At 41.4% G+C, this 12,922-nt stretch overlaps 1 protein-coding gene across 1 annotated transcript in view; it reads right to left on the bottom strand.

Annotated features, from left to right (window-relative positions):
- loxl2b (lysyl oxidase-like 2b) overlaps positions 1-12,922 on the bottom strand; it is a 41,447-nt gene that overhangs the window by 10,666 nt on the left and 17,859 nt on the right. The window contains exons 4-6 of the mRNA XM_079251353.1: positions 10,169-10,380; positions 5,859-6,075; positions 2,092-2,275 (exon numbers count right to left, since the gene is read on the bottom strand). Of these exons, the coding sequence (XP_079107479.1) occupies positions 2,092-2,275; positions 5,859-6,075; positions 10,169-10,380 (613 nt within the window). The remainder of the gene's footprint in view (positions 1-2,091; positions 2,276-5,858; positions 6,076-10,168; positions 10,381-12,922) is intronic.

Raw genomic sequence — 12,922 nt, 5'->3', positions numbered from 1 at the left:
TGTCTGGAATGTTTATGTTTAATATCTCTCCTCTTTACTTAACAGCTCACTGTTAGAAAACCACATCCTGATACCAGGTAAGCTCAGCTTTAAAACACACAGAAGACAAGTCTGATATCTGCTGAATGTGATTTAGAAACAGATGAAAGGTTTTTTGCTGTTAGCAGCTCTGAATGTTGTAAACTTCTCCCTGCATCCTGCACCATAACTCTGCTATGGAGGCCATAAAATAAGGCTGCTGAGACTGAAAGGCTACAAAAAACATGGTCTACTTGGAAAAATGGCCCCCATAGGGGAGTAGTGTTATTCCTGAACTTTTGGGGTGGAGCTTGGTGGACAGTCCTGATTGGCCAAACATGACCATCACCTATCTGTCTCTGTCAATTCACGTTTAATACCCAAACAAGCTAGGTGTGCTAACTTTTACACAGGTAAACTTGTTACTGCTCACAAACACAGTAATTAAACCTTCATTCATTTAGAGTGGAGAATTAAAATGTTTTATTTTTTCATCATTTTAACATTAAATAAACACTAAAACCCCATAGACAGGTTCAACTTGGATCGATCTGAAGTTGAAGCGGATTAGCTAGTTTTACCGTCTGCACAGACTCAGCGTAACCATCAAGTCTTTCCCGCTGAAATCCGTGTTTCTGCCACAAGTAGGCATCTTAACCCTCTGCGGACCACTGCTGTGTGATCACTGCTGTGATATACAATTTTAGAGGAATAAACATGACTTTTGTTTAGTTTAAATGCTAATAAACACCACCTTTCAATGCCCCATAATGTCCTATACCTTGTTTTTTCTTTTTTTTTTTTCTTTTGAATTGAACTGCTATGTAAATGAGGCTCCTTTGCTTGAAATAAAGAGTATTATAATTTCGAAGCATGACTAAAGGTACTGAAGCACCACAGCTTTCCGAAATCACTGTCAGCTGCACACACTGTATCTGTTACCAAGTTATACATCTGTTACGACGTCGTCGTGTCGTTTATGTTGAAATAAACTACTTAAGTAATGCAAATGTTTGTTTGAGCAATTACGCATGGTATGCGTGCATAAAAGCTGTTTTCATAATTTATTGGCCTTATAAATACAGAAGGCAGCTATCCGACTGCTAATGACACTGATGCATGGTGATTGACACTGTTTGGAGGCGTTTCCTGAGGCATCATCGGCTCTGATTGGACAAACACGTGTCACGCGCCAAAGACAAGGCTTTGATTGGAACACTTATTTTGACACAACACTGTATCACTTATGAATGGGCTACAGTGATGCCGGAACTACCGTCTGAAAGCCCGGAGTCTCACGATTAAGAGGGGAAGAAAAGTACGTTTCTATCTTTTATGGTTTGAAAACTATGCTCGATTAAACACAACATGGTCCCTGGCATCGCCGACGATGTTGGCGTCCCCAGAGTGTTAAGACTCGAAAGCGGTTCTGATCGGTACCTTTCATGGCATCACTGAAAGGTGATGCTTCACCCACATGACCTGTGGGTGAAGCATTTAGCAGCCAGAACACCGGTTTGTTTCTCATTCTAGCTGAAGGTTGTAAACAGAGCGTGAGGGAAAGGAGTACTGGAAGAGAATTTGTGGGAGGACGAATGTAAGACATGAGCATACTAACACGCCGCCATAATAACTATGTTATGTTCTAAAGTCGGTGTTGTGGTTCCAGCTCGCTGCATTGGCTCAGAGCCATCGTGAAAATGCAGTTAGAGCGGCAATGGCTTTCCATCAGCTGGGTGAGGTCATGACACTCCAGTACAAACACATGAGAAGGGGGAAGAAACAGAAAGGCTAGAATTACTTTGTGAAATGTGGTTTTGCTCTACAGTCAGAGGCTATCATCCCGTAACATGTCGGAAACATACAGGAGCAGTAAAAATAAAACACAAACTTTGTAATTAGTCTGGTTTTTTTCTTCGTTATTTTGCTTTTCTCTCTACATGCTGTTCACTTTGCTCCTCATGCGTTCCTCACTGACTGCAGGACACAGACAGACAGACGAGAGACAGAGCAGGCTGAATGCAGTGTCGGGTCATGTGATCTGCCAGTCTGAGATGTTTATGTGACGTCTACCTTGTCCGAGCCGACCACCGGTCAGAGCCTCCTTGGCTGTCCCGAAGCCCAGCTCTCGACACACCACGGTGGCAGAGAGCAGGTTCCACTGGTCGTCGCATATGGTTCCCCACTCGCCGTTTTTCAACACCTCCACTCGGCCCTCGCCTACAATGGCGCCGCCACGGAGGCGAACCAACGGTTGCTGCAGACAGAACAGAAACGCTGTGAGGAGGAGTCGCTGTGAACGCTTTAATGCCCAAGATCTGGAGGCAAGAAAACAATAAAATACATTACAACTTTATTTATAAGGCACTTTAAAAACAACACTGTTGACCAAAGTGCCACATTGTGGAGGGTTCAAAAAAAAAAAACAGAATAAATAACATACATTAGGACAACTTAAAAAAAAATGTCAGACATCTCAAAACAATCAAAAAAATAAAAGCAATCAAATTAAAAGAATCGAAATAAAATCAGATCTAAAAAGTCAACTTACTGAGCAGAAAGCCAGTTTAAACAAATGGGTCTTCAGTACAGATTTAAAAGCAGATATAGTGGAGGCCTGCAGATTTTCTGGCAGAAATCATGACTAAATACGACTCTCTCCTGATTTAAACATTAATGTGTGCTGCCCAGAAAAACCCATGGTTAAGGACTTTTTGAGTCTTATTGACTCTTTCACCTTATTTCAGTCTGAAAAACACGTTGTGGATGTTCTGGTTCTCTAAAAACAAAGAAGATTCATCTGAAAGTGTGGAGCATCAGCTTTTCCTTCACCGTGCCGTAAAAGCTGAGGCAGCAGACTGGGTGGCTACATGTTTATGGAACACACTCCTCACCCATTAACTGCTAAAATAAACTGGAAGCATTTCATTTTACAAGTAAACACATTAGCTGCACAGTTTAATCTGACTTACTGCTATTTGTGTAATGCCAGGCATTGTGTGTGGGCTCTGGTACGATACATCTTTACTCTCACTTTACACCTTCTAACGTCCAAAAGTCATGACCTATCGGAGCTGGAATACCTGCTTTATTCATTAACAATCCAACCAAAAGCCTCTGCGCAGCAGATGAAGCAGAATTAGTTGGTTGTGGCATAAAAAGGCCACGTGTCAGGAGCTGGGATTTATTACACTGTAATAGCAGAGTTAGTTTTAGTGTCGGAGCCGTACTTCCTGGGAGTCAAACAAGCCATAAACCACGACTATAATAATGCCAGAGTGTTGAACACACAGGATCCATCAGTGCACAGAGGAAATGAAAAACACTTATCTGTTTCAAACAGAAAAAAAGTCACCAGTTTTCTCCTTTCATTATATAATAATAATTACTTGACTTTACTAATCCTGTTTCAGAAATCATTTTTCGCATTTGACCCATTTGTAGATGTACTGGAGAGCAGTGGGTGGCCATCTTTCAGCTGTGGAGCCTCGCACAAGGGTCCAGTGGTTTACCTCTGCCTAGCGACTTGAGGAACGCCACACACAAGCGATGAAGACTTAAATTTAAGTGTGTTTGGGTAACTCACTAAACCCCACATCTCCTCCAGTAAGCTGATTGGTGGGATTAAACAGGATCCAGCTTTGACCATTTAACACACGAAGAAGAAGAAGAAGAAGAAGAAGAAGAAGAAGCCCTGCATGATTGTCTACATTAGTGACTATTTGCTGTCTGCAAATGATGACATGACGTTTCACAGGTTGCAGCATCCTGGTTGGGTTTGTTTTAAACAAAGGTTTTTTCATGCTTCTTTGCTTCAGGTCATTTTCAGGCTCTTTCCTCTCTGTGCTAACACTTGACAATGACACAATCCTTCCCTGCCACCGCTACTCCAGTCAGATTTATGCATGTGGAAAGAAAAGACATGACAAAAGCATGAGGAATATCAAGCATCTGCAACTCAACACATAGTTCTGGAACATTTTTGGGAGACGGGCCTGCTGGGTGTATTGGGAGAGTTGGAAACGTGATGTCAGGCACGCCGCTCCCAGTTCTGCACTGAGTGGTGAAACGTGACACACAGTATGCAAACTCCAGCCTCACACACAGCCAGGAATCCATGTCAGCTCTGTGCTGCACTGTGCAGCAGTTTGCAGAACAAGCTACTTCCTGAAGTCTAAAGACTGAGAGAGAAATTCCTTCTTTTATCAGCTGATGAGGTCAGAGGTCAAGAGCTAGAGGAACAGGAGCAGCTGTCCCGCTGGCAGGGAATCATGTGAACACACAATAAATCTCACACAAAAAATCTCTTTACAGTAAAGACGAACCTAAACAGTTTTAATATAAATAGAACCATTTGCACTCTTGAATACGAAGACCCCAGCAGCACTCCCACATTTCGCTGCTGAATACTCTGAAAAGGATGTGGGTACTAATGCTGCGCTAACAGCCTCCACTCATCTGCTTTCAGCTTTTCCACCAGATGTTGAACCATGAGGGCCGCAGGGATTTACTCCCACTGAGACGCAAGCACACAACTAAACTGATGTCACATATTCTAACATGTTGGTCTGAGACCGGGCTTGGCAGGGCTGCACACAGTAGACTTTCCCCCTCAGAACTTCCAACATGAAGCATCTCATAATGAACACTCGAGCATTAAGGAGTCAGATAAAAACTTAATGATCTGATTATTTGATTGGTTGCAGCTATTATGCATTATCTTCCCTCCGTTTTGTTCCATTTGATCTCTGGTTTGAAGGATCAACCACATGCGGCACATGCTTGCGTTGTTTGTTCTTTCACTGATGGAGGAAGATTAACAGAAAGGTCTTCACCGTCCCAAGGAGCCTCAAAGATGAATGCACAAAGTGTGATCAAAAATATATCACACACACACGTGGGGGTCAGATGTGCAAGACGATGACATCGTCTGGACTTGAGTGACATCATACATAGCAGGAATGGAAAGCAACTCCATGTGGAGACTTTCAGGCCAAATGAGGAGAGTAAAAAAAAGATTTTCCATGTTGGATTATTAAATCTGAGTGTACGTCAGGATAAATGATGCCTTGAGGAAACCCATCTAAACATCTTGTTCCTATGTGAAATTCACGAGTCTGAGCTTTCAGCCATCAGCTTCTGGATGGCTGAAGCAGAAAAGCTCAGCTGTATGTCCCAGCTGTATCCTGTTCTCCAACTTCTGTTTGAACTTTCTGAATGTCTGTATATATATATATATACATATATGTATATATATATATATATATATATATATATATATATATATATATATATATATATATATAAATATATATATATATTTATATATATATATATATATATATATATATATATATATATATATATATATATATATATATATATATATATGTATATGTATATATATATAAATGTATATGTATATGTATATATATATATGTATATGTATATGTATATATGTATATGTATATATATATATATATATATGTATACATATATATATATGTATACATATACATACATATATACACATATATACACACATATATACATACATATACATATATATATACACACATATATACATACATATACATATATATACACACATATACAAATATATACACACATATATACATATACATATATATATATATATATATATATATATATATATATTGGTATATGATGTATATGATGGTGCACCCAAATCTAAAAGTCTGACAAACCAGTCCAACCTAATGCAAAAGGTTAGTCTGGATCCATGTTGCCCAATCAGGGCATTTTATCCACTCGGTGTCTACAGCCGAGTGCCGGAGCTATGGCGGCGTGTTTGTTACCTCTTGTCTGAAAGCCTTCCTGAATCCCGTCATGGGCGTTGGGGCGAAGGCTCTTCCAGGCACGCAGCTCACCACCACAGGCAGCCCCTCAACACAGGTCCCATTAGACTTCACGGATGCTGCCTGACCCAGTTTACAGCTGGACAAATGAGCTTCGTTGCCAGTGCAGTTGACTGAGAAGTCCCAGTACGTTGGCTTCCTCCTGCGGGCAAACATCCTGGATGAGGAGAGAGAAAAAGGAGGTCATTAAAGTCAATAGATATTTTTACATAAGAGGAATGAATGTGCAAAGTGTGTGAGATGTTATAATAGAATGAAAACACAGGAAATGAACACCTGATGGCTTCTGTCGCATGTTTTATTCATTCATAGGCCCATTTTATGGATTCAGTGGCGGCCATTTGCAGAGTGTCGAGTCTGGAGCAGGTGAGAGTGATGCTGTGGCCTGAAACCTTTCACAGCTCATGTTCGGAGCCAGAGAACCAACTCTGATGTGTCCTAATGTGATCTAATCTGCACAGTCGTGATGAAAGCGAGTGCTGTCCACGTGGAGCGACGATCGAATAAAGGCTGAGAAGGCTGTGAAAGTTAAACTTTCACCTAAAATCTTCTGTTTTTACAGACTTAATTCAGCTGGAATGTTGCCGGTCACAGCCAGCTTTCTACCAGAAATCAGCCTTGATGTGTGCACATCATTTCATTTGTCAACATTTTTCATCATCAATACCCAGACTCGTCAAAGTTTGAGAAAAACATCCTGAGGAGCCACTTTCTGCCGGAGCTGAAATCCGGATTCGGCATTGCAGCTGGGATTGAAGAGGGGACTTCAGAAAGTTGAGCTCCTGGTGACAAACATAGAGATGTGACCTAAGCAGGACCCAAGATCCAGATTTATTCATCTTGTTGGTTGAGCTGAGAGCCAGCTTAGAAATATTCTCATGTTCTTCCTCTTTAAACACAAACAACCGCTGTTAAAAAGAGGAGGTGCAATGTAATCCTCATTATCCAAACCGCTTAGTCCGATTAAGGGTTGCAGGGAAGCTGGAGCCTATCCCAGCAGGCTTTGGGCGAAAAGCAGGGTACACCCTGGACAGCTCACCAGTCCATCGCAGGGCGTGCAATGTAATCATCCTGCATAAAGATAAGAACTGGAATAACTGTCAGCAGCACTTCGGAAAATCTTTAGTCTCAGACATGATTTCTATTCCTAATTTAAACTCTTCATATAGTTTAACATAAAAAGGTCCAGGATAGAAAACACATTGTAAAGCGTAATTTATGAAAACATTTGCATCTAAATCTCAAAGTGACTCGGTGTCCAGCTGATCCTGGTGAAGCTCTAGAGGATGCTGGAAATGAGGATTATGAAACTGCTGCAGCTCCTGGCTCGGCTTCATAAAGCTGACTGCATGTTTCTGCAGCGAGCTGACACGTAGATGGAAAGTTAGGGAGCAGCTGTGTTCTGCTGTGGTTACCTACAGCTGGAGACTTCCAGCCCAGGCACACAGAAAATTCAAGGTTATCCCAAGTCCTGGAAGTTTTGTGGGAGGCCATGATTAACCTGAAGGCTGGCAGGCGGCAGGCTTACATGTGTAAGCAGGATTCAGTTCCCTCAGCTTTGTAGGACGAATCAAAGTCGGACAGACGGGAGTCGGAATTGTGTTTCCTAACTAAAGGACCTGTAATATTAAGCACGTAGGCCACACCGGGAACACCTCGCAGAGTTTGAAAGTTTTAGTTTTAAAGGCAACATTTAAATGCAGACTAGACATTAATTACAAGATATTTGACAAGAAAAAAAAACAAAAAACCCTTCTGAAGCATGTTGAACTTGCTAATTGAGGTTAGCGCTAAGGGAAGGTCACCAGAAAGAATCATGCTTTGATGGGAACTGCCCCTTATTTCAGGAAACCACCACAGGGTCCTTGACATCCAGGTCCATGGAGGGTCGCCAGAGCTTTAGTTTGGCAAACTGGTTTAAACATTTGAAATCTGACTTAATAAAACACAGAAACGGGTTGAAAAATTCCCATTGTTTCCAGTTTGAGGGTCCTTGTGTTCCAGATTTAAAGTGACTGGAACGCGTGGTTTGGTTGTCGTCAGTGAACTGGATTTGGTCAGAAATCGGATGATTGGAATTAAGTTGAATGACGACAAAACCCCAACATTTAGGACTGAATTTCCCAAATCACAAGAAAAAAATATAACACTAAAATAAAATGTTTGGCAAAGTTGACTTCTAGCGCAGTTCCTCAGAATCCCACACTGATACTGGGGATCGGAGTTCAACAGACTGCTCAGAGACGCTTGGTCTCTGAGTTTGGAATCGGTTTTTAGACTCTGTAAATAACAGGAAGCAGCTTTTTGCCATCTTTAGTGATGATGAGCATTTGGTCTCACACACAGTCGACCAAGAAGAAGAAGCTGGGTGTGACTCATTTGATAAAAGAGTTAAGTACTTCAGGAACACCACAACTGTCTTGGCTCAGACCATCGCTGCAACAAGTTGAATGTTCAGCTGCCAACTGACACATTGCAACATGCCACCAAACTCCCAACATCCTGAAAATAAAAGAAATAACTTCCATCTAAACCCCCAACCAAAAAGAAGAGTTAAACCAGACAGTTGAGATGAAGCATGTCATCCCACTGTGTGCTTGTTGGAAAGAGAAGCTGAAATCACAAAGACAGAGAGCTGAAATCTGAGCAAAGATCGATTTAAAGGAATTCATTTATTCTCCGTACCGATTAAGGGATGCGGGGGAGAGGCGGATACACCCTGGACAGGTTGCAGTCCATCACAGGGCCAACACAAAGAGACAAACAACCATTCACACTCACAATTTAGAGTAACCAATCAACCTAAAATGCATGTTTTTGGATGGTGGGAGGAAGCTGGAGTACCTGGAGAGAACCCACACATACACAGGGAGAACATGCAAACTCCACCATTAGATCCACCACCAAGCCGAGGACCAAACAAGCGACCTTCTTGCTGTGAGGCCACAGTACTAACCACTATGCCACCGTGCAGCCAGATTTAAAGAATCAACTTTGTTAAATAAAAAAAATTGGCAGTTGTGGTATTAAAATGTATGTTTCACTTCTTTTCACAAGATTTGTAGTTTTTTTTTAACTGGTGTTGATGAAGATGATCAGCCTGAGGGCACATTCAGACTGTCTGATCTGTTTCCATCAGAAGTGTGGCTCCATTTGGGGTTGTGTGGACTCTCATTTGCAACCTGGTACAGATTAAAGAAGCAAAATTTGGTCCCCTTGAAAACCAGCAATCTTGGTTCATTGGTGCAGTTCTCCTGCAGTGTGAATGCAAACAGACCATCCAGTAAGAAAGTGACGTTAATATGTCGTAGAGCAACGTGTTTGCCACCTGAATGCTTCTCCTGCTGCTCATTCTGGACTGATTCTCATGATAAACGCATTAGCCAACAATAGAAACTCCAAGACTGAATAAATATATTGTTGTTTCTTTGTTTACTTCTGGCAGGGATGTCCAACTCCAGTCCTCAAAGACCACAATCCTACAGGTTTTCAATGTATCCCTGCTCCAAGTCCTGCACAAGTCGTGGACATTTGACACCTTTGACTTATGGTGAAAGAGCAATTTTCAGTCCTGGCCAATCAATGAGACAAGTTCTTACTTTTTCTTGCTCAGTTCAGTTCAAGGGAATATTGTCCCTCCTGAGCAGCCGTTGGAACAGCGTGACATTGTTCAGAAAGTTGCTCTGGATAAAGTTCAGGTCTGAATAGCAGAACTACCCTGGCAAATGCACCAAAGTCTATTAATGCTTTCTATCCGATGCCATTTGCACTGTAATCATATAACATTTTGTCAACCTTTTAGCTTCTGCTTTTTTTTTTTTTTTTGGACACACCAACCTTGAACGGATAAGTCTATAATTCTTTGTGAGTTTTTAAATTCAGTTTTCATTTTAAAAGATTAGATTTCAGTCCTAAAATTAGGCATACACCTTTTTACACATGCTATGCTTCAGGTTAGAACTGTGACACTTAAAAAGACACTAGACCAAATTCGGATAATTAGAAGTTAGAATTTAATCAACTAATTATCAATTAATTCATTCATTACTTAAATAAATTAAAACCATGTGGCTGCATGCTGTGAGGCAGGGAAAGTGTATGATCACCATGTTTACACCAGCATGTGCTAAAGAGACAGAAAAGAGAAAAAGTGATGAGAGTTTTCCGTCTGATGACTCCTGCAGCGGCACATCCTGGAGTTATCCAACAACCCACTGAGTCAAAGCATTCAAAGGACCACTCATACTCACTTGTAGACTCTGGCGTTGTACTTCCTCTCCCCGGGGAATCCAAACATGCCGCAGATGACTCTGCTGTTAAACTCGCTCCACTCTGTGTTGCAGATCTGCTTCCATTTGCCGCCGTCTTTCACCTCTACATAGCCCTCTGTTACGGGGATGCGCTTTCGGTAGGATGACAAGATAGCTCGTATGCGCACATCCTCTACGTGGATATCAAGGTTCTGTGAGAAACAAATGAAGAAACTTTATTTATTACATAAGTAAAAACAAACTAATGAATGAATGATTAACTTTGCACTGTACATCAGTCTGGCTTTGCTTCCTGTATTACATAACAAAGAGTTACAGAGGTCCCCCACCTCCCCGCAGACATCTCCCACTCTTACAGGAACCACAACTCAATCTGTGTTGCCTGTAAATCTCTCCAGACTGCACAAATGTTTTTACAGTAAATTACCTTGTTAATGCTAAACAGCATGACCGGCTGCCATGCAACCGCTTCTTGCTTTTACCAGTCAAAGGTATCGCAGGGTTTCTATGGTAACACGTGCAGCTCCTTTTTATATGCAGCTGGAAAAAATGCATAAACGCTGCATTCTGAGCACATGTGCACACGTGCACCAAGAGGCTGTTAAGGAACCAACATTACTGGCCAAAGACTTGAGCAGAACTGGGATAAACCACCAGAAGTGGTTCTGTGTTGGTGTCTGTCCCAGTACAGGAACAACTACTGATGGTGGCGTTGTATAAAAACAGAAACGGCAGAAATTCACACTATAAATGCCTAAACACAATCACAGACATGTGTAATGTGTGATGCTGCAGTCGGTCATGTTAACCTCACCACACGCAGGCTGACTACATCTTTCTGGTCCGAGTCCCGTCTCTGGACACATCAGAACTGGGTAACTGTGTCAAGTCAAGGGACATGCAGCAAGAAATCTACTCTGTGTTGTAATTTTACAGCTTTTTGTTCACTGCTTGCTTTAAAAAGCTAAAATATCCAAACACTTCCACCACAAAGTCCTCATGATGTAAGATATTGGTGCAGGAAAGAGATACTGTGGATATAATGGTGCCAATTATCTTCTTAATTAACTTTTCATAGAGATCAGAAACTGTCCCTACATGTGGAAGAGGATATTCCTGAAACTGAAACTTCTGGTCTTTAAGGAAATCCTAACCCCTCTTACTACAATCCCCATAGTAAAGCATGGCGGTGGCAGCATCACGGTATGGGAATAATTTTTCCTGACATATAATGTATGGTGTTTAGTGTAGAAATATTGTTGAACAGTGCCTGTTTCAGTCTCTTGCAGAGATTTGAAACTGACTGTGACCCTAAAGAAAACAGCTAAAGCAACAGGAAATAACAATCATGAACCGGGAATTGTCAAATCAAAACAAAAACTTTAATCAGCCTGGGAATCATGGCTTCAAGGCTGCTGCACACCAGTAGATCACATCCAGCTTGAAGTAGATGGAAAAGCTTTGCTTTGAGAAATGAGCAAAACTGCTTTAACTGTCGCAAAGTGAAATACCTACATTCACTCAAGTTCTCTTTTACATTTTCAAATTTAATTAAATAAATTCAGAACAAACCACTGAATTTTTATTTTGGTAGAAAACTTTCAGAAAAAGGCAGTGAAAGGCTGTCGGATTGTCCTGCTTTCAGACTATGTCAAGGATTTATATTTTATAAATTGTCTGTGACTGTGTGTTCTGAGGGGACGCAGCGCAGCCTGGCCAGAGGAGGAATAAGCTCGATATAGACTCCTCCTCTAAAGAGCCAAAAAAAACTTGACATAAAATAATAAAAGAGGAGGATTTCTTCAGTTGGCATCTGCCTCCAGGGAAGGGCAAATGCCACCACAGTGAAAACTACAAATCATCAGTTTTCTGTCCTCTGCTATTTTCTCTCCAAGATAACCACATTAATCACTTGGGTCTGTCGCAATGAGCTCTAGACTGCAGAGGATGTTAGACGGCATTACGACTGAAATTATATGTGGAAATGTGGAGACAGTAGCCTTGCCAGGACGTGCTTAATGTACAGGCTTGCAGAGATATGATATGCTCAAGTAACCAAATCAAAAGTATGGAACTCAATTTGGGCGTCCTAAAGAGTTAGTTTGGTTCTCATACCAGGTTCCCTCGCTCCCTCCTCCTTCGTGTTCCGATTTTTTAATCTCTCCTAATGAATTTCCTGTTTAGATTTCTGGTCATTGTCACATGTATGCATGCAGGCAAAAAAAGAGCCAATCTGACTGAGAAAAACAAGTGATTTCTACCACGTGTGTCTTGTTCAGTGAACTCTGTTCCTGAGCCTTTGCTTGTCCGAGATGGAAACTGCTACAGATGGAAAAGCCATTAATAAAATGAGTTGTACAGAAGTGAAGAGAAAGGGCTTCAGTTTGTTGCAACACAAGTCTGAATGGCTGCAAGGGAGTCAATACCTTTGGCACATTCACATCAGCCTTTTAGATTCGAATCCCAGTCTATTTGGTCAGAAAGTCCATTTTGTTTGGGGAAATGTGAATGCGCCAAACGAATTCTGATTCGGATCAAATGAGCTGACTCTGTCCACCTACAAACGCAGGTCTCCGTCCGTTTCAAGAGGACCAAATACAGAAAGTGGACTACAAAAAAATTTACCTGCATTTGTATTGTTTTGCATTGTGGGTAATCATGGCATTAAGGGTCCTCTGCCTCGTCTGTTGTTCATACTGCGTTCATTGTTGCAATGTATTTCTGCAGTGTACT

Source organism: Telmatherina bonti (assembly GCF_933228915.1).
Source record: "Telmatherina bonti genome assembly, chromosome: 13".
NCBI lineage: Eukaryota > Metazoa > Chordata > Actinopteri > Atheriniformes > Telmatherinidae > Telmatherina > Telmatherina bonti.
The sequence above is the reverse complement of the archived record's forward strand: the minus strand, read 5'-3'. Positions and strand labels throughout refer to the sequence as shown.